Raw genomic sequence first — 26,555 nt, forward strand, 5'->3', positions numbered from 1 at the left:
CACACACAGCCTGTTCTTCATACATTTTTAATCGACATACATGTTTAATCGACATGGGATTGCCTGACTACAGAAAATGATGCAAATAGGCGAAAAATAATAGGCTACCATTCAGTCAGCTCCTGGCACCATGTCATTACCCAGACTCCTCCTTACTAAAAGACATTCTGAAAAAACAGAATTTACTTATGATTAAAATCTATATTCATAAATGTATATTTTCAAAGAAGACGCCCAGATTTCAAACCTTAATTTGTGAATTTGTAGCCTTACTAGGGCCGTTATTGCATGAAACTCCCTTCCATCTCATTTTGCTCAAATGAACAGGAAACCTGGTTTAAAAATCAGATAAAGCAACACCTCACGGCACCACGCCTCTCCCCTATTTGACCTAGATAGTTTGTGTGTATGTATTGATATGTTTAAAAAAAAATGGATGTAGTTCTGTTTATCAATGTTCTGTATTATGTCATGTTTTGTGTTGGACCCCAGGAAGAGTAGCTGCTGCTTTTGCAACAGCTAATGGGGATCCTAATAAAATGCCAAATACCCTCAAGTTACATAGTAACAAAATAGTATTTGCACCATAACATTATATAATTGGATTTGATGTACCGGTATGTTGAAATGTGATCTGTCATCTTCTATTTATTTTTATTTCAGGTGGTTGTTCATATTGTTCATTTCCCTGACCTATTTTTTTAAATGAATTTGTAACACATTTATATTTATATATATATATATAAACATTTATTAACATATATTTTTAAATAGTGGCGCTGACAGTTTTCGTCAGAACGTCGCGCGGGTCGTGGGATCAAAAGGGTCTCGGAAGGCGTGGATGTTTAGGGCAGATCGGCGAGCTATGTTATTAGGGCTGTGTATAATCCCGACCTCAAAGACCATATGGGAAGAATGGGCAGGCGGATAATGGAGTTAAATGGGCACTATTCTATGGGTTTGAATCGTTATTCTTTGTGTTTGTTTGCTCTGGTCATTGTTTTCTTGTCCTCATTGTCGATTTAATCAGGCGTGAAGGAGAACGGCCCAGTGACAGACTGAAGGGCTCTTTGAGAGTCCAAATCATCCTGTGGACAAAGCAAGTGTCATAGACAATGTTCCCTTACATTTTTTTCAGCACTGAGGAAATTTCAGGTCTGCTAACCTGAACATTGTGAAAATGCTGTGCAATTTCCGGCGTTTACTGTCAACACTGAGGCTGCACCTGCTTTAAGTCACTGTTTTAACAGTGGCTAGGAAGGCTACTTTTGCTCTTTGATAATAATGTCAAAAACAACAGAGAAAATGCATCCCATAACACTTTAACAAGGACATAGTTATATCATTCAGCCTACAGTAGTAGACAACATGGGGTGTTCAATGTAGGCCTACATTCCAAGACACCTTTGAAAAAACATGCAGGGTTTGTCATTAACCTGTTTATCAACTTGTTCTTCAGACAAGGACATCACTGAAAATGCTGTTGTATAGGCAAGTCACCACTCAGGAGCACCATAGATTTATGCAAGAAACCACTTTACAAAATAAGAATAATTCTTATTCCCATACCATTTTTATTATTACAGAGAATCAGACAAAAATCTATGCTACCCTCTGCCTATTGGCTACTTAGCTATTCAAGCATGTCTCAAAATACAACACTGCCCTTTTAAGACATAAAAACATCTACTTGACTCAGATGGCTAGAAATGTACACAGTTTCTGCTTTTGTATGAAGCAATCACTCCATCATTGCTGACCATAAATGAGCTATAACTGGGCTAATAACTCACTAACTAACAAAGAATATCAACAAATGTGCACATGTGGCAGTACATACGGCTCTCGCTTTGATCTCAAAACAAGCACATATATCTAGTCGCTGCAATATAATTCTACTCAGAGGTTCTCTGCAAAATATCTTGCATACACTCTCCTACTAAGTCGAAGTTCGTTTTGTTTCATATTTGTTGCATTGATAGTGGCTAACATTACTTTGATTCGATCACAATTCCGGCCACAGTACAGGGACATGTTGATTGTGTTAACAAAAGGAGAAAATTCCAAACCTCCCGGGGGCTCTGCATACCTTTCTGGGATGGTTCGAGTAAGGGAGGCGCCCTTATGTCTCCATACGGGTGAATGAGTGTGTGTGTATTTAAGAACAGGGGTTGTTGCACAAGTCCCAAAAAATAAGCATACAGGAGTGAGTCAAAATAGGAAAGCTGGCATAGTTTAACTCTAATTAGGCTACGTTTACTATTTTTCCAAATTGATCTCAACTTGAACATTGGAAATGGAGACTCAGGTCGCAACCGGTTCCATTGCCAACCCTGTTCAATTCCGGGACCAGGACTATGTAGCCCTCCTAGATGCGTGCGTTAAATCCGGTTCGCTGTTCTCTGACTCAACCTTCGCCCCGGACCAGAGCTCAATCGGTATGCCTACCGATCCGGATCCCAAAAAGGAGATCAAGTGGCTGCGACCCAAGGTAGGCTCCTGTCCTATCAGTGTATACACAAGCAAGTCGCGATCTACCGCAGTGATTTCTTTTTTAAAACACGACTTTAAAAAATGAAATATTGGCCGGCCAATATTGCTATTCTTAGGCCACATTATATTTCAAAACTCGAGCTTTGATAGCAAAATATTTCAGTTGTAGCACTTGCGAGGCACAGTATAATTTGAAATAATGAGCTTTTTTATTTTACTGGACTGATGCTAACTGCCTCTGATGGTCATGGTGCGTTCAAGACAACTGGGAACAAGAAGGGGAAAAAACGAAGTCAAATCATGATATGAGTGATTTTCAGGTCGGAAAGTCAGAGCTCTAGAAATATTTCCGACTTGGAATTCCGAGTTGGATGACCGTTAAAGATTTTTCCCCCCCAAGTCGGATCTCGTTTTATTCCGAGTTCCCAGCTGTATTGAACACACTGAAGTATGAGATTTCCGAGTTGCTTTGAACACACCATTAGTCTCAGCTGAGGGAGGGAGACAGACCAGAGAGAGAGGACACAATCTTCCACCTGATGGCGAAACTCGAATGTTTCAAACCGCGTCTGCCTCATGCACAAATTCATGTTGTCCCTATGACCAGAGAAAGCTACATAATTCCTTGATATTACAATAGACAGGACGAAATGCTAATAATAATAAAAACGCAGGGCTATTGGTAGCCTACACTTGGATACTCATTCATTGCAGCTCCAGTGGAAGTAGGAAGAAGAGCGTTTTGTTTGTAATAGTGCTTTAATAGGGCTCATGAGTGGCGCAGTGGTCTAAGGCACAGCATCTCAGTGCTAAGAGGTTTCACTACAGTCCCTGGTTCACATATGGCTGTGATTGGGAGTCCAATAGGGCGGTGCACAATTGGCCCAGGTTTGGAAGGGGTAGGTCGTCATTGTAAATAAGAATTTGTTCTTCACTGACTTGCCTGGTTAAATAAAACAGTACTGAATAAAAACTTAGACGTGAACTCACTCAGAATAGCAGCTCGTCGCTGTAGGTTATTCTTTGACAGTCTCTCTCTGGTCATGGTTTTAAAAGTTATGAAATCTCACATAGGCTAGTTTCAAATTTTGTGGCCAGGATGACGGAAGCTGTAGGCACAGTGATTTGAGCTACCGGATTGGCCAGTGCCGGCACACTCGATTTAGCCACAGATCTCCCGGTCTGCCAGGTAGGCAGAGTTGGCAGCGCAACACACACACACACACACACACACACAAAGGAACTCAATCCTTTATCGCTTTTCTACAGGAATGTTTGGTGATCATCTAGGGATGCCTTGAAGATGGACAAGTCGATCGTGATCGACCGATTGGTGACAACTGGGCTACATCAGGCCCCCCCCCCAGCTATGCAGTGCTAGGGAAGGAAAAAAAGTGCATCCAGGGGGGGCCCCAGGACAGAGTTTGGGGAACCCTGGTCTACATGATAGCCAGCCATGTGGTCACTCTCAAAAACATACTTCTAAATTGCAATAGTCACATTTCTTAGTCATGCTTATTTTATGGATATCTGTAGCCTATGTTATCATTTTTACATTGACATTATGAATTGAGGTTGATGAGGATATGAGTAGCTCTAGTTGTGTACAATTGGGTGATGCTCATGGACAGATGTAGGCTACACCGGAGCTGACTCACTGTCAGGTGTGGTCTAGTTCTGAGGAAGATAGATTGATCTGCTGGAGCGTATTCAGAGAGAGAAGAGAGCGAATTGACAGAACGGAGAATGTTCAGAGAGAGAAAAGAAAGAGAACTTACAGAGTTTGTGCCAAACAGCTGGACAGGAAATCACTAAAAGCAGAAAAGACATGGAAAGAGGAGAACAACCGAAGAAGCCATGAAACGTCTGTGATGCAGTTGAAATCAGGAACATTGCTTTGTCATCATCCAGTCAACTGTTATGTGAATGAAACAAAGAGTTACACATTCCCTCAGACAGTGTAAACTGTAGTCTTTGAACTCTGCCCTGTGTCTCTCTCTCTCTCTCTCTGCAGGAGATCAGTGCCAATGCTGTGTTTGTGGAGGACACAACCTGCACCACCGATATCTGCCAGGGCCAGCTGGGTAAGTGTGTGTGTGCGTGCGTGTGTTTTAAGCATCGTAGGATGGGATATCATTGCAGTAACAGGTAGACACTTATGCTCACTCCAACTCACAGTTTTCATGTAGAACTAGATTGACTTCACCTCTTCAAACCTATTCTCCTGGGAATGGGGTCGAGATGATATCCTGGTTCTACTATCTGTGTGGTTCAGACTCTGATTAGATATCCTATAATCACATTGAATAGGTCACCCTTCCACACCACCCCAGGGGCTCCGCTCCAAACACATGGCCCAACAGCATGGGGATCGGGGAGACATTCTGTGCTCTCACCTCCCAGTCCCAACCTCCTGGGGGAATCTGTGGGTCTAAAATGGACCCTGTGGTCACACCCCTTTCTCCCATGAAAAACAATGTGCCTTGTTTATCACCGCTTTTCATGTGATGTCCAGTCTGTTTTTCATTGTTGTGAAATAGGGAGAATTCTCATGTTGCTCTCTTGTTATTGCTTCATTATTTGTCCTCTGGGTTTGTGTAAAGGATCTGGTGGCAATGTGGCATCCCTTGTGTGTGTGTGTGTGTGTGTGTGTGTGTGTGTGTGTGTGTGTGTGTGTGTGTGTGTGTGTGTGTGTGTGTGTGTGTGTGTGTGCATGTGTGTGTGTGTGTGTGTGTGTGTGTGTGTGTGTGCATCAAACATCAACACCTCTTTCTTTCCTCTACACAGACACAAAGAGCAGCTGTTGACTGTTAGAGAGGAATGTGCCTGTGTGTGTACAGGCATGTTTTTGTGCGCTTGTGCATGTGTGTGTGTTTGTGAGGGAGAGAGTGTGTGAGTGTGGGAACTCTGCAGTGTTAGAACTTCCTCAAGCGTCAGGAAATGATTTGAAATGAAAAAACAAACAAAAAAACATGTAGAATCAATTGAAATCAAATCTAATTCATACGGCTAGTTATCATGCCTTTGGCCTGTCTCTTTGTTTTTCTAATAGGTGACTGTTGGCTTCTGGCTGCCCTGTCCTGCCTTACCATGCACCCCAATCTCTTTGTCAAAGTGGTACCACCTAATCAGAGCCTGACAGAATCCTATGCTGGCATCTTCCACTTCACGGTAATGCGTGGGGAGGGTTCATGAGCTTGCAGTGTACATGTGTTCTGCATACTCACTTTTTTGTCGTTACAACGAGAATGTCCATTACAATCGTATTAGTGCAGCATGCCATGTAAAAGAGTGAGAGTAGCAAACGCAGGACTGAAAAGTAGTAGTGTCAAGTTTTAATGTCACATGCACAAGTACAGTGAAATGCCTTTCTTCCAAACTCAAAACCCAACAATGGGGCAGCAAGGTAGCCTAGTGGTTAGAGTGTTGGACTAGTAACCGGAAGGTTGCAAGTTCAAACCCCCGAGCTGACAAGGTACAAAACTGTTGTTCTGCCCCTGAACAAGGCCGTTAACCCACCATCTTTGAAAATAAGAATTTGTTCTTAACTGACTTGCCTAGTTAAATAAAAGGTACATTCAAAAAAACAATGCAGTAATCAATAGCAAATGTACTAATAGAAGAAAACACACACACAAGAAATAAGAATAATATGAAATACACAATAAAATGAAAAACACAATAAAGTAAGTAGGTAAACATGCTATACAGTGGGGCAAAAAAGTATTTAGTCAACCACCAATTGTGCAAGTTCTCCCACTTAAAAAGATGAGAGAGGCCTGTCATTTTCATCATAGGTACACTTCAACTATGACAGACAAAATTAGAAGAAAAAAATCCAGAAAATCACATTGTTGGATTTTTAATTAATTTATTTGCAAATTATGGTGGAAAACAAGTATTTGGTCAATAGCAAAAGTTTATCTCAATACTTTGTTATTATACCCTTTGTTGGCAATGACAGAGGTCAAACGTTTTCTGTAAGTCTTCACAAGGTTTTCACACACTGTTGCTGGTATTTTGGCCCATTCCTCCATGCAGATCTCCTCTAGTGCAGGGATACTGGAGTGATGGAGGTAGATATGTAATAGGGGTAAGGGGACTAGGCAACAGGATATAAGATAAACAGAGTAGCAGCAGCTTGTATGTGAGTGGAGTCAGTATAAATGTATGTGTGAGTGGGCAAATGATGGAGTGAGTGTGTGCGTTGGAGTGACAGTGTGTGTGAGTGCGTTGGAGTGACAGTGTGTGTTAGTGCGTTGGAGTGACAGTGTGTGTGAGTGCGTAGGGAGCCCTGTGAGTGTACACAGAGACAGAGCAAATATACAAAGATACAAGGTAAACTCGGTCCATTGTAGCTATTTTGTTTTTAGCTATTTCTCAGTGGTAAGGTGGAAATAAAGAGTTATTAAGGGAACAAAGGAAATGAGAGAATATAGGTGTGTGTTAGTGTGTGTTATGGGACCAGGTGGGGCAACCACTCCATTTAGTATGATATGTTACATTTCATGTGGTATGTATTAATTTGTGGTTGTCCATCACCCATTTTGTATGATATGTTACGAATTACAATTTGTATTATATATTACAAATAAGCAAAACGTTCAACATGTTACGAAGTTGAAAAATGTATGATATGTTAAGGATTCTAGCTAGGTGCCTAGCGTTAGCTATCTGGCTAATATTAGCTAGGTTTTGTGTTAGGTGTTAGGGTTAAGTTTAGGAGTTAGTTTTAAGGGTTGGGTGAAGGGTTAGCTAAAAGGGTTAAGGTTAGGGGAAAGGGTTAGCTAACATGCTAAGTAGATGCAAAGGAGCTAAAAAAGTAGTAAGTAGTTGAAAAGTTGCTAAAATGCTAATGTTAGTCGTGATGAGATTTGAACTCGCAACCTTTGGGTTGCTAGATGTTCTCGCTGTGCACCCACCCACAGCCACCCTCCTTTTGTTTTTGCTTTTAGTAACCATCTGTCTTATGTAACCACATGAAACGTGACATATCATACTAAGTGGAGTGGTTCGGGTTTACGTACAGAATAATACAAAACGCTTTGAGACCAAGTTGGGTGGTGTAACTAATATTCCTCTCCAGCCATTACCACGTGCCCGTCCTCCCCAATGAAGGTGCCATGAACCCCCTGTGATATGGAGATATATGTGAAGTTTGAAAGGGTTGTTTTAGTAAAATATTTGACCTGTTTGGGCTACTTGCGGTCATTTTGCAGTCTACAAATAATTTGTTATTATGTTCCGGCACCCTGACCATCCACTCAAGAAAAAATGGGCCTGTGGCTAAATCTAGTTGATGATCTCTGCCCTAGATTAACTTTGCTTGTGCTAGTTTGCTTGATTTATGACCCCCCCACACACACACCTTTCATCCCCCCTTCCCATCACTAAGAGGGAGATCTCTAATTACACCCCACCCCCCCACACACACACACACTCACACATTTTCATACACACACCTCTAACCCATTCTCTATCTCGTCTCTGCAAACTTGCCCCTGGCGTCATTATCATTTAATTGGTCTCTGGACCAATTGTGTCAATTTAAAGGGATTGATTACTAAAACATTGTCTCATGAAATAACATCTGTGAAAAGACATGCAATGGAAACATTAAAACATAGAGGTCATGAGTTATGACTCTGTAATTGCTTTAATATTTTCTAATGTCCTCTCAGTGAAGTATGTGTGGCATGACTTAACATGTTTGTCGGAAGGAAGGGGGATAAATATGAGTAGACTTAGATAACTGGAGAGGTTATGTTGGGATTGTAGTCCAGACTTGTAGGTAGCTACTACCCTGGGATACACGCACGCACGCATCCACACACACACACACACACACGCGCTTATGGGCAAGCAATTAGAGAACATCACCAAGTCATAACTCATGACCTCCAGGATGTTTAAATGCAGGCCTGTACTTGCCCACTGTTACGCAACACATTAAATGTAGATTTCTCTCTCACCTTCTCCCTCCCTCTCTCCCTACATCCCCCTCATCCCTTCTCCCTCCCTTACTGTCCACCCTCTTTATGCCTCCCTCTCCCTCGCTACCTCCCTCCCCCTCCGTACCTCCCTCTCCCTGTGTAGTTCTGGCAGTATGGTGAGTGGGTGGAGGTGGTAGTGGATGACAGGCTGCCTGTACGCGGAGGCCGCCTGCTCTTCAGCTACTCCTGTACCCGCAACGAGTACTGGAGCGCCCTGGTGGAGAAAGCCTATGCCAAGTGAGTCAACCGGGGTGTGTGTGTGTGTGTGTGTGTGTGCGCGCGTGTGTAATATGCTATATGGTTGTAGTGTTTGTGTGTGCCTGACAATGCTCTTATGAGGTTTCAGCCTCCTCATTTGAATACGTTTATCATAAGGCACTTTAAATAAGAGCATCTGCTAAATCGCAGAAAATGTCAATCTAGAAAATGTCCCCTTCCTTTATCTCCCTCATTCCTCTCCCCCGCCACTCTATCCCCTCCCCCTTTCTCTCCACACACCTCTTTCTCCTGCTCCCTCTACCCCTATCTCGGAGCAGGCTGATCGGGTCATATGGCAGTCTGAAGGGGGGTAATATCTCTGAGGCGATGGAGGACTTCACAGGGGGCATAGCCTACTCCCTACCTGTATCCTCACGCACCCCCAGGATCATGTGGAAAGCCCTCTCTGATGCCCTGTCCCGTGGCAGCCTGCTCAGCTGCTTCATACAGGTACAGCACAAACACAAACAAGCAAGCAAGAACGCACGCACACACACACACACACACACACACACACACACACACACACACACACACACACACACACACACACACACACACATACACACATACACACACACACACACACAGAATGCTGTACCAACAAAGCTACACACCTTTCTGACACCCACATCGCTCCTTCGTCAATAGCTACTGTGATTGCAAGTGTGACTTTCACTGTGTATGTGCTGTGTATCTCCACAGGCTAGTAACTATCTTGAGATAGGCACAGTGACTGCAGAGGGACTGGTGAAGGGCCATGCCTACGCCATCACAGACACTGACACGGTATGTATCATACTGTGCTTCCCTGAACTAAAGTCATGAGAAAATAATCCACTTTCCCATTTTGCTAACATAATTGTTTGTGTGTGTGTGTGGTTCAGGTGAAGAATTCGGCTGGTGAGGCCTTGTTACTGAGGCTGAGGAACCCCTGGGGCTTTGTGGAGTACTCTGGACCCTGGAGTGACAAGTGAGGAAGTGTGTGTGTGCATTTGTGTGCGTGTGTGTGTGTTTCATTTTGTCACTACACAGTGATCCCGTGCTCATTTTCCTGTGTGTGTGTGTAATTGCAGGAGTAAAGACTGGGATGATGTGAATGCTGCTGAAAAGAAAAGGATTGAGCTGAAAAATAGTGAGGACGGAGAGTTCTGGTAGGTTCTGGCATTACAAAAACACGTAGACACAAACCCACATAGACACAAACCCACATGGACACAGACACAAACCCACATGGACACAAACACACGTAGATGCAAACATCGACCAGTCTCACCTTATGTCTGCTGTACTTTGTTTCTGTTGATACACACACGTGTAAATACAATGTAATGTACAATAACTGACACCAAAAATGCATAGATGATGTAATGAATTATAGATGACTCCTAATGAAACACTGTGTACCATGTTGGACTATGACTGCTTTTTCGTGTCTCAAAACTCTGTTTGAGTGGTCCACAATGTGGTCTTTTAAAATCTGCATTTTGCATTGTATCATTGTGGAATGACACTTTAATAAATGTCTCTAACTCTAAAGTGCAATCTAGTTTCATACAATACAACAACAGCACACGAACACATTCCAACAGTGCGCGTCCCTCTCTCTGTGTCAGGATCAGTGCGGAGGACTTCAGCAAGCTGTTTGGCACAGTGGAGCTGTGCAGTGTGGACCCTGACCCCATAGTGGACGAGGACACACCCACCGACCCCGACTCCCCTGCCGCCCCCATCTCTTCCTGGACCCTCAGCTCCCATAAAGGCTCCTGGGTATCGGGCTCCACTGCAGGGGGAAGCTGTACTTACCCTCGTGAGTGTGTGTGTGTGTGTGTGTGTGTGTGTGTGTGTGTGTGTGTGTGTGTGTGTGTGTGTGTGTGTGTGTGTGTGTGTGTGTGTGTGTGTGTGTGTGTGTGTGCAGAACGTTTGTAATTTCATCTACTTGTCCTTTACTACCTTCCTTGTCATTTACTACCATCAATCCCTCCTCTATTGTAGGATCCTTCTGGAAGAATCCCCAGTTCCAGCTTGTCCTTGCCGAGCATGATGACGATCATGCGATGACTCCGGAGGAGAAGAAGGTGGCCGAGAATCAGAAGGAGAAAGCGAAGCAGTGCACCGTGTTGGTGGAACTACTGCAGAAAAACCGGAGAAAGAAGGACAAAGTCAACTTCCTCCACATCGCCTTCCACATCTACAGGGTGAGAGAGGAAGGGAGAGCGAGGGAGAGAACATGCGTTGTCCCCGTGTGTGCTGTGAATCTGAATGTTCTACATGTTCAGTTAGTCTGATGTTTTTCCTGTCTCCGCAGGTTCCTCCAAAGGTGAGTATCAATGTTGGGAAGAAATTGGGAAAAAAAACTATATATTTTCATTTGTTAGATAATGTCACTTTTAATCTAACAACCATGTATGCTGCCCCCCTCTCTCTCCAACCACTACCTCCATCTCTCCCTCTTTTCTATATCTGCCTTCTTCCTCTCTCTCCTCTCCTATCTTCCCCTCTCCTCTCCTCCCCGCTCCCCCTCTTGTAGCTCCAGGGCCTGTGTCTGGACCAGAGCTTCTTCTCTTCCCAGCAGCCTGTGGGGAGTTCTGGGAAGTACCAGCCCCTGAGGTATTGTACCTCCCTGCAAATACTGTGTCACATGTTCATGAAAACAGTCTACAAAGTTGTATCTCATCTCTTCTTCTTGTCATTTGTCGCCGTAGGGCTGTGTGGAGGGAGGTGAGGCTGGACCCGGGAAACTATGTGATTCTGGCTTCCACCTACAGTCCCAACCAGCCTGCGGAATTCTTCCTCCGCGTCTATTCCAAGACCGGCAACAATCTGGGGTACAGAACGGGATCGGTGGGGGCGGGTGATGATGATGCTGCCGATGATGACAGTTCAGTGACAATCTCATATTGCGTTGAGACTGATGGAGCTCCTCCTTGTATTCCAGGACCAAAGATTTCACCTGCTCCACTGGCTTCATCATGGTGCGTTGGACCTTACTGAAGCATACTTCTACTGCACTACCGCTCTCCAGTTCAGCAAGCCAACTGTCACTGTGTGTGTGTGTGTGTGTGTGTGTGTGTGTGTGTGTGTGTGTGTGTGTGTGTGTGTGTGTGTGTGTGTGTGTGTGTGTGTGTGTGTGTGTGTGTGTGTGTGTGTGTGTGTCCGTGTCCTTCACAGGTAATGTCAATGCCACCAGTGTTGCCAGAGGATCGCAAGAGAGTACAGAAGACCTTTGATGAGATGGCGGGGCCTGTAGGAACTCTCTCTTCTCAAAATATAACCCAACCATAGAAGATAATTATCTCCCTTAGACAGTCTTAACCTCCTGTTCTCTCTCCCTGGCAGGACGACAAGCTGAATGCTAAGGAGTTCATGAAGCTGGTTAACTCAGGTTCGGTCTTTCATGAGCTCAGGTTTTCATTTCTAAGGTTAATTTAGTCAAACCGTGTCGCTGAACTCCCTAAACTGTTGTGATGATGGGTACCACCATTTGTACGTTGGGCCTATTGTGGGGAATATTCTTACAATGCAGTACCAGTAACAGCCAGTAGGTGGGAGCAGAGTAGCAAGGTTTCCTCTATCAGGTAGACAAACTTTTTGGGCTAAACAGAGATGACTTCTCTAGGCATAACCTCATAGCTAATATAGCATTAAAATCATCTGCCACTTTCACTCCTCCCCTCTCCCCCTCTCTCAGTTTTGGAGAAAGACTACCAGCTGCCACTGGAGACATGCAGGCAGCTCATCTTTGGAGAGGATGTATCCTTTCATTTGGCCAGTTGTCACAACCTTACCCCATACATCTCACTGCCTTTGTTCTTCTTGCCAGGGCCCGTATCCACAAAGCATCTAAGAGCAGGAGTGCTGATCTAGGATTTGTCCATTTAATCTTATTCATTGTGATCTAAAACGCTAAACTGATCCTAGATCAGCACTCATACTCTGATATGCTTTGTGGATAGGGGCCCTGGTACTTTTGAGCGCCTCGGTCTGTGTCTGAGAGCTATCCCTAACCCACCTGTCAGACTGGGGGGCGTAGCAGTCTGACCCGAGAGCAGACAGAGCCTGTGCTGGCCTCTCTTCGCAGTCTGCAGGTACGACTGTGCTAGAGGGACAAGCCCCAAGGTGTTAAGCAATAAAGCCAGAGGGGTTGTGGTATATTGGCCATTATAAACTGCCAATCAACCCTGAATGCTGATTGGCTGAATGCTTTGGTATATCAGACCGTATACCATGGGTATGACAAAACATACATTTTTACTGCTCTAATTACGTTGGCAACCAGTTTATAAGGGCTGTTCTTATCCACATTGTGAAGCGGAGTGCCTGGATACAGCCCTTAGCCGTGGTATATTGGCCTTATACCACAAACCCCAGAGGTGTCTTATTGCTTTTATAAACTGGTTACCAACATAAATGGTATTTTTGCTTCATACCCATTTTATATTGTCTGATATACACACAGCTGAAATGCTGTTTCGGCCAATCAGTATCCAGGACACAAAATACCTGGTTTATAATTAGTAATATTACTTAGCTACAGTTACTCAACCATCTGTCATTGACCTCTCACGCTCTCTCTCTTTCAGTCCATCTTCTTCAAGTTTGATCAGGACTCTTCAGGGACCATGAGCCCCTTTGAGCTTAGTCTGGCCCTCCAAGCTGCAGGTACACACTCACTCACTCACTTTCCATATGGTGTGTTACATTTGACCCTCCACTCCACTCTTGAATGGATAATAACCCATTTCTCTCTCCCCTCTCGCTCCTGCTAGGGGTGCAGTGTGATGGCCAGGTCATACAGGTGCTGTGGGAGAGGTTTGGCTCTGGGGAGCCGCATCTGCCTTTCCATGGCTTTGTGGCCTGTGTCACCAGGCTGCGCAAGCTATTCGGTATGTCAACACACACGCAACGCACACAGCGAGGCGAGTTATGTTTTGTTGTCCGGTTATGATGTTCTGCCGTAATATTGTGTGTGTTTGTGTCCCCTCTCCCCAGCCCTGTATAAATCAGAGAGCAACCCAGAGGTCAAAGATGTGGGAATCAATGCCGTGAGTCGTCCTTGACTATGAAATCAACCAAAACCCTGGCCCTAACCCTAACTTCACGTCCACATCCGGGTTCAACCATATCCTTACCCTCAACCCTAACTCAATGTCCACATCCCGGTTCAACCCTAACCTCACCCACAACCCTAGCATAATGTCCACATTCCTGTTCAACCCTTACCCTAGCCATAACCCTAACTTGACAGTAACCATGACCCTAAACATGAATCATAACCTGACCCTACCCCGTCCTGTGCCAGACCATATCCTCAAGCCTAACTTATACCTTGTCCCTGACCCTAACCTTTATATATGCTATACCTTTACTAATGCCCTCTAACCCTGCCTGACTGGTTGCTCCTCTCTTTGCTGTTTTTTTTACAGTGGCTGCTCCGACTCCTGACCGTGTGAGTGTGCTCTGCAAACGGGGTCTCTGCGTGGGCACTGCAGGGGCATTCTGTCTGACCAGGACCATATGATAACATCATGCTTCTGTCGGCGTCCTCGTCCACACACACACACACACACACACACAATCCCTGAACTTTGTCACCATACTATACACCACTGCCATATTGTCCTATAGTGCTTTACATTCATTTACATGGATAGTACCTCTGGAGTTAGTGTCACTACTAATGTATTTGATGTGTACACAGATATGAATCTGTAAATGTTCATTTGTTTCAGCTATTTCCGCAAAGTAATTGAGTCAAGTATTTTCAGTTTTACAGCCAAGTATTTCTTAAAACTCAAATAATGAGGTGGTATTGCCCAACAGCTAAAATAATGAAAATGTATTTGAAGCTCTGGAAATTAAAATGAAAAACACAATAATGAAATGTATCCGAAAATGAATCTTTGCAAACATGAATCTGCTTTGATAATGTAAAATTATTTCTGTGTTTATAAATACAATCCAGCCTCACACACACACGGTGAGTACGGCCTGCCCCGGTGAGGGATTGAAGGTGAGGTCTCAGCCGCGCTGCACTCGCCATCTCTATTCTTATCATACTGACGCCACGTACAGCATCAACACGCACTCGCCGCCTCCTCCACTACGTTCCCTCGCTCCCTCCCTCCTTTGCTCCATTCCTCCCTCCCTCGCGCTCTCTCTAGTAACTCTGTCTCACACTCTGCCTCCTTCTCCCTCTGGTTACCCTCCGTGCTCTGTCACACACAAACATTTATGCTCTTGTCCTTTCTCCTGATTCTCCTATAAATAGAAGCTTTGCTCACACACAGCTTCTTCCTGTTCGTCTTTATGCGACTACAGACAGGTTGCCCGGTTGCCCGTGGCAACAGTCCATCCACCTCGGGACAGAAAGGGAGCGTAGTAGACAGATGTGTAACGTGACTCTATTTCTCCACCTTTGTCTCTCGGTCTCTCTGGATTCTGGTTCAGCTGACTGAGTTCTGTATGAGGTGAGTTAGTGCGACAGCTGTGGTCTAGCCGAGGGTGGAAAAATAGACATCACTGGGCCCAAGAGACATAATACACATGTACCAGGATGGGGCCCTCCTTTCTGTGTCTCTCTTTCCGCTAAAAAACAAACACACCACACACACCCTAGGGGCTGTATCAGCTCAACCCAGCAAAGATATCATTACATGTATTGCCCTGTATTGAGTCATCTGAAATTCAACAGCTGAATTTGAACCAAATTTGAACTGCCTTTTACCCCTACCAAATGTATCCATCTTCTCCTTTCATCTCCCCCCCACCCTCCTTTCCCTATTTTTTTTTTACAATTCCTAAAATAGCCCACTAAGCCCCCCATCACCTGCTCTATGCATCCACCCCCCAACCCACTGGTGAGGTACTGACTGTGATGCTAAAGGCTAGATTAGTAGTTCCTGCATGTAGGTCTATAGACAGTGGTGTAAAGTACTTAAGTAAAAAATACTTGAAAGTGCTACTTAAGCTGTTTTTTGGGGTATCTGTGCTTTACTATTTATATTTGACAACTTTGACTTTTTCTCCACTACATTCCTAAAGAATATACTGTACTTTTTAGTGCATACATTTTCCCTGACACACAAAATTACCCGTTACATTTCGAATGCCTAGCAGGACAGGGAAACGGTCTAATTCACACACATCAAGACAACATCCCTGGTCATCCCTACTACTTGTTATCTGTCAGACTCACTAAACACAAATGCTTCGTTTGTAAATTATTTGTGTCTTGCAGTGTGCCCCTGGCTATCCGTAAATAAAACATGAAAAAATAAAATCGTGCCATCTGTTTTGCTTAATATAAGGAATGTGAAATGATTTGTACTTGATACTTAAGTATATTTTAGCAATTACATTTACTTTTGATACTAAAGTATATTTTAACACAGAAACGTTTTAGTATTTTACTGGGTGACTTTCACTTCTACTTGAGTATTTTCTATTAAGGTATCTTTACTTCTACTCAAGTATGACCATTTAGTACTTTTTTTCCACCACTGCCTATAGATGACGAACAGGCTACAGTCATAGAAGGAAATAAAAAATGGCCTAGACATATTCGTAGGCATACTGTATCTCTCCTTTCCAAGTAACATTTGCGGATGATATCACATTTTTCCGCTTTGTTGTCTCTTGGCGTTTGTAGTGCTTCAAAATTGTACTCTAGTTCCGTATCGCCCATCTTGCAGAGACAGACCGCCATCTGGTGACTAAATATAGCATTCTACTATCGATTGCAGTCGAAAAGGCGCTCACTGCGAAAAGGCGCTCACATCATAGACCCCCGCATTAACTGGTTTGATGGAGAGGACAGTTTGAGCTAAATATAGGCAATGTGTGGAAGAAGAATTGTGAAAGAATGTGTTTAAAGGAAGAAGAGGAACGTGTATGTGTGTTTGAAAGAGAGAGCAGGACGTTTTAATAGTTTATAGGCCACCACACATTTCATCGATATCGGATTAACTAACCCTCTGAAAATTATGCAAATCGACGACAAAGAATACAGTAAACTCCTGGCACCATGTCATTACTTCACCTGACTAACTCCCTGGTGGGTGGGCATGTGTTATGAACTGGGTTTGTTTGTTGCACAATTCCCCCAAAACTGAGTTTAGACGAACAAATCGAGATAGGAATGTTGGTTCAATCTGATTATATTTGCTAGGTCTACTTTTCCAAATTCATCTCAACTGCCACTGAAAACGGAGGCTCAGCAGGTCGCACCTGGGTCCATTGCCAACCCGGTGTCATTTCAGGACCAGAACTATGTGGCTGTCCTAGATGGGTACGTTAAGTCCGGTTCGCTGTTCTGACCCAACCTTCTCCCCGGTACCAGACCTCCATCGGTATGCCCACCGACCCGGACCCCAGCAAAGAGATCAAATGGCTACGATCCAAGGTAGGCTACCGTCCTATCATGATAGCGAGCCATGTGGTTCCGCTCAAAAACATACTTCTATATTGCAATAGTGAGCTTTTTACTCGAGATAGTCATGCTTATTTTACTGATATCTGTAGCCTATGTTATCATTTTGATATTGACATTATGCATCGAGTTTGATGAGGATATGAGTAAGTCTAGGTAGTTCAAGGCAGAGTTTGTAAAGTTGGGTGTTGCTCCTGGACACCTGAGCTGATTCACTGTGAGTGTTGCCAGGTCAGGGTCCATTTATTTTGCACAATGATGACTTAAAACCGACCCACAAGGCCTGAAAAGTAGGCCAAATGTGTTTTCCGACAAGTTGTCACATTGTGAAATAGTGTTAATACAAGTCACATTGCTTGTATTCCTTCAAACTGGACTATACAAATCTCACAGCCCCATCAGTTTGCTTTTTGGCTTCTTTTATTTCATAATAAATATAAATTCATGTGTGGTTGCAGCCTGATGTCCCAGCCAAATCAAATCAAATTGTATTTGTGGGCCAAATACAACAGGTGTCGTAGACCTTACAGTGAAATGTTTACTTACAAGCCCTTAACCAACAATGCAGTTTTAAGAAAATAAGTGTTAAGAAAGTGTTAAGAAAGTATTTACTAAAATAAACTGAAGTTAAAAAATATATAAATAATAATAATTAAGGAGCAACAATAAAATAACAGTAGCAAGGCTACATACAGGAGGTACTGGTACAGAGTCAATGTGCAGAGGCACAGCTTAGACGAGGTAATATGTACATGTAGGTAGAGGTAAAGTGACCATGTATGGGTAATAAACAGAGAATAGCAGCAACATAAAAATGATGGTGGGGTGGGGGGGTGGGGGGGGGGGTTGCAAATAGGCCAGGTAGCCATTTAATTAGCTGTTCAGGAGTCTTATGGCTTGGGGGGGATGAAGCTGTTACAAATCCTTTTGGACCTAGTCTAGGCACCCCGGTACCGCTTGCCGTGCGGTAGCAGAGAGAACAGTCTATGACTAGGGTGGCTGGAGTCTCAGGCCATTTTTTGGGCCTTCCTCTGACATACTGGACTCAGTCATCCATCCTCCCTCTGTAGCATGAAAAGAGAGAGAGGAGATCCATCAGGAGTCCAGTATGTATTCTACTATTAATCAGTCGATCACTACTATAATTTGATGGTCTGTAATGGAGTTAGAGATAAGTACTCACCAAGACAGTAGTGCCTGTTTGGTAGTAGCCCTCCACCTAGAGGATGAGGTGATCCTCATACAAATTGCTGCTGCTGCCATTCCCCATGTTGATCTACAGAGAGTAGAGCAACGGGCAGAGAGATGAGGGATGAGTTCGAGAAACAGGGGTAAACGAGACTTTACGGAAAGATGGCCGAAGGAAGTGTGTGTGCAGACCCAAAAATAACACTGATAAAAAGTTGCTCACCTTGCTTTTTTTCTTGTGTTCAGCAAACTCCCTGCCCTTATCCAGAGCACTCTCCTCCTGCTGTGAACTGCCACTCTACTCTGTCCTTTTTTTGTTCCGGGGATCCAAACTATTTACAGTCTGTTACCTCTTTTCTATCAGATAAGAACTGCCTGATCACCCCGCTATCATCCAGAAGGCGAGGTCAGTACAGGTGCATCAAAGCTGGGACTGAGAGACTGGAAAACAGCTTCTATCTCAAGGCCATCGGACTGTTGAATAGCCATCACTAGCACATTAGAGGCTGATGCCTATATACATAGACTTGAAATAACTGGCCACTTTAATAATGGAACACTAGTCACTTTAATAATGTTTACATATTTTGTACTACTCATCTCATATGTATATACTGTATTCTATTCTACTGTATCTTAGTCTATGTCGCTCTGACATTGCTCGTCCGTTTATCTATATATTCTTAATTCCATTCCTTTACCTAGATTTGTGTGTATTGGGTATATGTTGTGAAATTGTTAGATATTAGTTGTTAGATATTACTGCACTGTCGGAGCTAGAAACACAAGCATTTCGCTACACCCACAATAACATCTGCTAAACACATGTATGTGACCAATAACATTTGCTTTAGATTTTTTTTTGGGGGGGGGGAATTGGAGCATCTAGATGTGGCTTGACGCTACTGAGCAGAATACTCAGAGAGAGAGACTTGAGTGCCTCCAGTTGTTTGATGTTTTCCCGGAAGTCTCTTCTTGATCTCCCTTGTCAGGACTACCATGTAGTCTCTGCACCGGGTTCTCATGTCCTGTACTATTTGTGGGTCTATTCCTCTGCCTTCAGAGAGAGCAAGGCGGGAACTGAACCCCTCGAGCGGCAGGCGATGCTCATCTGTCAATTCGAATTCCATGACTTCGCTCCTGGTGTGGAATCGTGGAGGCACCATGACTTGCTCCACAAGAGAGCAGTAGAAGGTCATTTGATCAGATAATAGTTTTCCTGGAGTCTAGCCAGAAAAGTTTTTTTGGGTGTGGGGGTTGCCAGTTCTGCATGTTATTTTGACATTAATATGTACCACATCGCAGATTGCAAACTATGTCAAAAAATATTATGCAAAAATATAATTGACTTATTAATAAAGCCGTATGCAAACTTGGTCTCTTTCTTGCTTTCTTGAGTAAGGCAGCTCCAAAATGCAGGTGTTTCAGCCTAGCTCAGTGCTTTCTGTGGTGGTGGGGAAACTAGCGGAAAATACAGTGCGTAGGGGTTGGTAATGTCCTCTAGTTGCGCCGTGATTGGCTCACTGTTTTGTCACTCATGGGGACACTACGTCACCTCCATATCTAAGGGTAGAGCTCGAAAATTCAAGCTCCTCCGGTGCTTCCATAGAGTTACATTAGAGGTGCCCATTCAAGAAGGCTCAAGGTCATTGGCCACAGATAAAATGATGTCAAATCACATTATATCTACAGTACATCATTATTAATCAAGTCGACAATCTACTGGCAAATCCTTTTCAATCCTTGTCATATGAAGATCGATTATAGATAAAAACGTATCGGTGCTCGTCGGCCATTGGACATAAACATTACACAACAAGTTGGAAATCGCAAATTCAACAATGAGTGCTTTGGAAGGAATCAGTGGCTAACTGCAAGCATTGCAAAGCAATCACGAGCCTGTTATTCAGTGGAGTGGGTGTGTGGTCCCAAGTCTGGGTTTAAGGGTCTCTTTTCCAAGCGTAAAAGGATAAACATTCAACATTGGCCATGCTGTCATTCCAGCATTACTTCTGCCGCTCTCAAAACAACTGGAAACTCGGACTTCAGTGAGTTCAAGACAACTGGGAACTCAGGAAAAAAACAAGCTCAGACTGGGAAAATATGTTTTGAACAGTCATCCAACGCGGAATTGTAACTCTGGCCTCTTTCTAGAGCGCCGACCACCTGAAGATCACTGACGTCATCATTACATTTACATTTACATTTAAGTCATTTAGCAGACGCTCTTATCCAGAGCGACTTACAAATTGGTGCTTTCACCTTATGACATCCAGTGGAACAGCCACTTTACAATAGTGCATCTAGGTCTTTTAAGGGGGGGGGGGAGAGAAGGATTACTTTATCCTATCCTAGGTATTCCTTAAAGAGGTGGGGTTTCAGGTGTCTCCGGAAGGTGGTGATTGACTCCGCTGTCATGATTCGACCTTGAGTTCCCAGTTGTCTTGGAAGCACCATAAATCCAGAGAATGACAGACTTTGATGACAAAGTTTGATGACAAATATTCCTACGAAGGACTGCCACGCCACCTTCCTGTTCAAGTGAGCACAGCACAACAAGGTGAGTCCAAAAATGTCTTCTATGCTGCTGCATAAATATAATATGCCAGGGAGATATGTATACTCTAGCTAAGAAAATAATACTAAGTGTATGTTGTGTAGTTAGCTGTTAGTAGCCCAAGTACCTCACCCTAATAATTTGGCCCCTTTCCCCCTCTTAATTTCATCTACTGTTCTGACTTGGTGGTGCATATGTAATCTGTTTTAGAGAACTGTTATCATCGAATATTGTAAGAGCTTTCATTGTCTGCTTATAGGCCCCCATTATTTATCCTACAGTTCTGACTTGGTGTACAAGGAGAATACTGTAAGAATGGCCCATGTTCTGAATTCTGTTGCTGTACATTTCAAAAGTACTGAACAAATAGTTATATTGACTACGTCCGTCCTACAGTATCTCGCTCATTAATGTCTTAATCGAAATTACGGATCGCCTCTTATCCGCTCGTCGCCCCCTTATGCTATATCATTGGAGAACCATGTACGTGTCTGTGACACCATATAATCAAAAAAATGTATGGAAGAGCATTCACTGCTTTGGAGGCACAGAGTTGCAGGGAAGGACACATTTTATGTAGACGATGTTCGGATTACGTGCTTGACGTTTTGTCAGGAGGAAATCGTTTTTGCCACACACTGTGTTGCAGCCACCTGTGGCTCGACCGATGCAGTTGTCAATGGGCAATGTATCATTCATTTGTCATTAAGAAACTTGAACAAGGCATTGGCAATAGTCAGTAAATCACCAGCTGGAATGTTGCTCGTGATTTGAGAAAGTTTCATGCTGTGTCATCTTATCCCCCCACACACAGTTGCTTCTCGGGTTGCGACATCAGTACTTGCATCAATAATCAACGAGTAAGCCTCATTCCCAAGGTCCTTTATTAGTTCCTCATGCACTGCGGGCCCTGTAACTGCGTTCATGAGCACTGTGCATATTGTTCTGTGGACATTGATTCCTATCTTTGCAATGTCTTCACCCACACATCGCACGCAGGTGATCTACAGTTGCTATGCTGGAGTGGCATGCAATATGTGCAGCCGTCTGTAACTCCGATTGTTCAACTGTGTTATTCTCTCGTACAAATTTAGTTCCTGTGTCAAACGATGTCCTTACATTAGAGAATAGAGCAGCATTTCTCGTGTTTCTCCATTTGTTCATGAGAAATAAGATCGGCGTGGTGGGCTCGCATTTCTGATTTGCAATACCTATGGTAAGCTTTTCTGGGATGCTCTTAATCCATTCCATTATACCCCGTTCTCTTTCCCAGTCTTAGCAATATTTTCGCCCATATTTTGCCCATTTCGCTGGCATTCTGGCAGTAGAACCGTGTCTTGCCAATAAACTAGCGTGTCAAAATCGGTTCCTACGTCCTCACCTCTGTGCCGCTGCTCGTCGCTTCTGACTCCCCTCTGACTTCAACATTCTGGCAATGGTAGCCTGAGTTCTTCTGACTCCCCTCTGACTTCAACTTTCTGGCAATGGTAGCCTGAGTTCTTCTGACTCCCCTCTGACTTCAACTTTCTGGCAATGGTAGCCTGAGTTCTTCTGACTCCCCTCTGACTTCAACTTTCTGGCAATGGTAGCCTGAATTCTTCTGACTCCCCTCTGACTTCAACTTTCTGGCAATGGTAGCCTGAGTTCTTCTGACCAAAAAATGGAATTAAAGTTGGATAAACGTAGATAAACATGGGGGGTTTTATTGAGCAAGGACTTACACAGGATAGTACCCTCTAAATCCAAATTCCAAAACTTACAACCTCGATTTTGGACAAAATGACCCTGTAGGATTCTTACTATAAGGACTATCAAGAAGAAACGTATAGCAAACCAAAATACCATCCAACCCCAAACTGAGTGAGTAATGTTCAGTCTAAAGCTACTTCTGAAGCTCAAAAGTTACAATAACTAAGTCATTTTGTTATGTAAAGCTAAGTTTTTTTTTAAAGTCTACTAAGCTACCAAGCTGCTAGGACAGAAGAGACCCGGCTGCAACTTCAATTAGCACTGAAGTGTGAAGTGAGATGTGTGAACTCTTGAGCCCACAATGGCAGCAGCGTTTCATAGCCTCCCCCACCCAAATGTAGAGGCCTTTGAAGCTCCCTGCTCCATGGCTTCCCCCTGTGCAGAGGTCACCTTGAATATAAAAAAATAACACTGCACACAATAAGTACAAAAAGAAGCCCCTTAATAAATCTGGATCTGACCATTTTTTTTTCAATTTTCACCTCAAATGACATACCCAAATCTAACTGCCTGTAGCTCAGGCTCTGAAGCAAGGATATGCATATTCTTGGAACCCATTTGAAAATAAACACTTTGAAGTTTGTTAAAATGTGAAATTAATGTAGGAGAATATAACACATTAGTCTTTTTTTGTACCATCATCTTTGAAATGCAAGAGAAAGGCCATAATGAATCATTCTCGACGAGACACAATTTAGACTTTGGCCAATAGATGGCAGCACTGTGTGTGCAAAGTTTTAGAGTGATCCAGTGAACTGTTGCATATCTATTCAAAATGTTGTATCAAGACTGCCCAAATGTGCCTAATTGATTTATTCATACATTTTTAAGTTCATAATTCTGCACTCTCCTCAAACAATATCATGGGATTCTTTCACTGTAATAGCTACTGGAAATTGGACAGTGCAGTTAGATTAACAAGAATTTAAGCTTTCTGCTCATAACAGACATGTCTATGTCCTGGGATTTTTTTTGTTCTTGCAACCTCATGCTAATCACAGTCTACGTTAGCTTAACCGTCCCGAGGATGGGACACCGATCCTGTAGAGGTTTTTAAGGACAATCCAGAGACACTATTTACTGACTGCTACGAAGAGGGAAATGTACGCAACTTTAATTTCCCACACAGATCATCCCCTGACATGGCACAGTGCTATGAGAGCACGCTACCCCTATGTCAAGAAAGAGGTTAAAGACATTGAGGAAACATATGTCCAGGCCGTGAGCAGAGCAGCAGGCCCAACCCTCATTATTACACCTGCCCAAGCCCCATCCTGCGACCTTACAGGTATGTATCAGATGCTCAACATGCTCTGATCACACTTACTGTGATGGTCCAGGCCTAAAACCACACAAAGACAACTAGATACTATGGAACACAAAGCTTTTACTCTCTCATCCTGGAATATACAAGGTCTGAGGTCATCTGCCTTTGGCCTAAAGAGCAGGAACCCAGACTTCATCAAAGAAATTGGAAATACAGACATTGTCATCCTACAAGAAACATGGTATAGAGGAGACGGATGCACTGTTTGCCCTCTAGGTTACAGAGAGCTGGTAGTCCCATCCACCGAACTACCAGGTTTGAAACAGGGAAGAGACTCTGGGTATGCTAAAAACAGACCTAGCCCACTCTATTAAATGATTCAAAACAGGAACATTTTACGTCTGGCTAAAAATGTATAAGGAAATTATCTCAACAGTGAAAAATGTCCTCATGTGTGCTACCTTTATCCTCCCAATAGAATCCCCATACTTTAACGACGACAGCTTCTCCATCCTAGAGGGGGAGATCAACCATTTCCAGGCTCAGGGACATGTACAGTCGTGGCCAAAAGTTTTGAGAATGACACAAATATGAATTTTCACAAAGTCTGCTGCCTCAGTTTGAATGATGGCAATTTGCATATAGTCCAGAATGTTATGAAGAGTGATCAGATGAATTGCAATTAATGACAAAGTACATAAAAAACATTTCCACTGCATTTCAGCCCTGCCACAAAAGGAGTGTTGACGAGGACAAGGTTGGAGATCACTCTATCATGCTGATGGAGTTCAAATAACAGACTGGAAGCTTCAAAAGGAGGGTGGTGCTTGGAATCATTGTTCTTTCTCTGTCAACCATGGTTACCTGCAAGGAAACACGTGCCGTCATCATTGCTCCGCACAAAAAGGGCAAGGATATTGCTGCCAGTAAGATTGCACCTAAATCAAGCATTTATCGGATCATCATGAACTTCAAGGAGAGCGGTTCAATTATTGTGAAGAAGACTCCAGGGCACCCAAGAAAGTCCAGGACCGTCTCCTAAAGTTGATTCAGATGCGGGATCGGGGCACCACCAGTACAGAGCTTGCTCAGGAATGGCAGCAGGCAGGTGTGAGTGCATCTGTACATACAGTGAGGCAAAGACTTTTGGTTGGATGGCCTGGTGTCAAGAAGGGTAGCAAAGAAGCCACTTCTCTCCAGGAAAAACATCAGGGACAGACTGATATTCTGCAAAAGGTACAGGGATTGGACTGCTGAGGACTGGGGTAAAGTCATTTTCTCTGATGAATCCTCTTTCCGATTGTTTGGGGCATCCGGAAAAAAGCTTGTCCGGAGAAGACAAGGTGAGCGCTACCATCAGTCCTGTGTCATGCCAACAGTAAAGCATCCTGAGACCATTCATGTGTGGGGTTGCTTCTCAGCCAAGGGAGTGGGCTCACTCACAATTTTGCCTAAGACCAGGGCCTGAACATTAAACCTCATTAAGACAAAAATAATGGAGTTCCAAAAAAAGTTCTGGAACCCATTTCCCTTTATGGTTGTGAGGTCTGGGGTCTGCTCACCAACCAAGACATGGGACAAACACCAAATTGAGACATGCAGAATTATTATTTTTTTGCATGCAGAGTTCTGAAAAATATCCTCAGAGTACAACATAAAACAACAAATAATGCATGCCGAGCAAAATTAGGCTGATACCCGCTAATCAAGAAAAGAGCCGTTAAATTCTACAACCACATAAAAATAAGTGATTCCCAAACCTTCCCTAACAAAGCCATCACCTACAGAGAGATTAACCTGGAGAAGAGTTCTCTAAGCAAGCTGGTCCTGGGGCTCTGTTCACAAACACAAACAGACCCTACAGAGCCCCAAGACAGCAACACAATAAGACCCAACCAAATCATGAGAACCAAATCATGAGAAAAAAAATAAAAAATTACATGACAAATTGGAAACAATTAACAAAACAACTGAGCAAACTAGAATGCTATTTGGCCCTAAACAGAAAGTACACAGTGAAAGAATACATGACCACTGTGACTAACCCAAAATGAAAGAAAGCTTTGACTATGTACAGACCCAGTGAGCATAGCCTCAGGGTCTGTACATAGTCCGGGTTCCGGGTTGGAGCGAGCGGTCGCATCCGCGCTTCGGTCTGCTTCGGTCTGCAGGTTGTATAACATGCATAACTTTTCATTACATTTCATTATAGTACAACGGTTTGATTTGTCTAATCTTAGCAATTTCTTCTTAGCTAGCTACATAGCCGTCTTTGTATCAAAGATAATTGCGTAATTATCGTATTTCGTCGTCCTCCTATCTGCCCAGCAGCTAGCCAGCTAGCTAACGTTCACCGTCTACCGTAGCACTGTAGTAACTATCACACTCAACTGAACGACTTGATTAGTGTAGTGTTAGCTAGCTACATAGTTGTCTTTGCTGTCTTCGTATCCAAGATAATTGTGTAGTTTAGAGTGTGTAGTCTTAGAGTGATTATCTTAATTTACCGAGGTTAGCTAGCCAGCTATTTGTCGTCCTTAACGTAGGAGTCACTCCTAGCTAGCCAACAGCTAGCCAACGTCTACTGAATAGAACTTTCGCATTCGGTCGCATTCCGCT

General features: G+C 43.5%; 1 protein-coding gene across 3 annotated transcripts; it reads left to right on the forward strand.

Annotated features, from left to right (window-relative positions):
- The first annotated feature begins 2,131 nt into the window (after positions 1–2,131).
- LOC115141515 (calpain-8-like) lies at positions 2,132–16,018 on the forward strand. Of its 3 annotated transcripts, XM_029680449.2 has the most exons (23): positions 2,404–2,491; positions 3,763–4,357; positions 4,508–4,577; positions 5,546–5,664; positions 8,590–8,723; positions 9,023–9,194; positions 9,450–9,533; positions 9,632–9,717; positions 9,821–9,898; positions 10,361–10,554; positions 10,740–10,942; positions 11,053–11,064; positions 11,275–11,354; positions 11,450–11,572; positions 11,683–11,719; positions 11,916–11,990; positions 12,084–12,129; positions 12,436–12,497; positions 12,764–12,832; positions 13,328–13,406; positions 13,514–13,630; positions 13,737–13,789; positions 14,171–16,018. In XM_029680449.2, the coding sequence occupies exons 4-23, from the start codon at positions 5,584–5,586 to the stop codon at positions 14,195–14,197; spliced, it is 1,812 nt and encodes a 603-aa protein (XP_029536309.1). In that variant the 5' UTR covers positions 2,404–2,491; positions 3,763–4,357; positions 4,508–4,577; positions 5,546–5,583; the 3' UTR covers positions 14,198–16,018. The 3 variants fall into 3 exon arrangements, with proteins under 3 accessions (XP_029536307.1, XP_029536309.1, XP_029536308.1); XM_029680447.2 differs by lacking the exon at positions 3,763–4,357 and having other exon boundaries at positions 2,132–2,491; XM_029680448.2 differs by having other exon boundaries at positions 3,763–4,577.
- Positions 16,019–26,555: the final 10,537 nt, after the last annotated feature.

This window comes from Oncorhynchus nerka, linkage group LG14 (assembly GCF_034236695.1).
Source record: "Oncorhynchus nerka isolate Pitt River linkage group LG14, Oner_Uvic_2.0, whole genome shotgun sequence".
NCBI lineage: Eukaryota > Metazoa > Chordata > Actinopteri > Salmoniformes > Salmonidae > Oncorhynchus > Oncorhynchus nerka.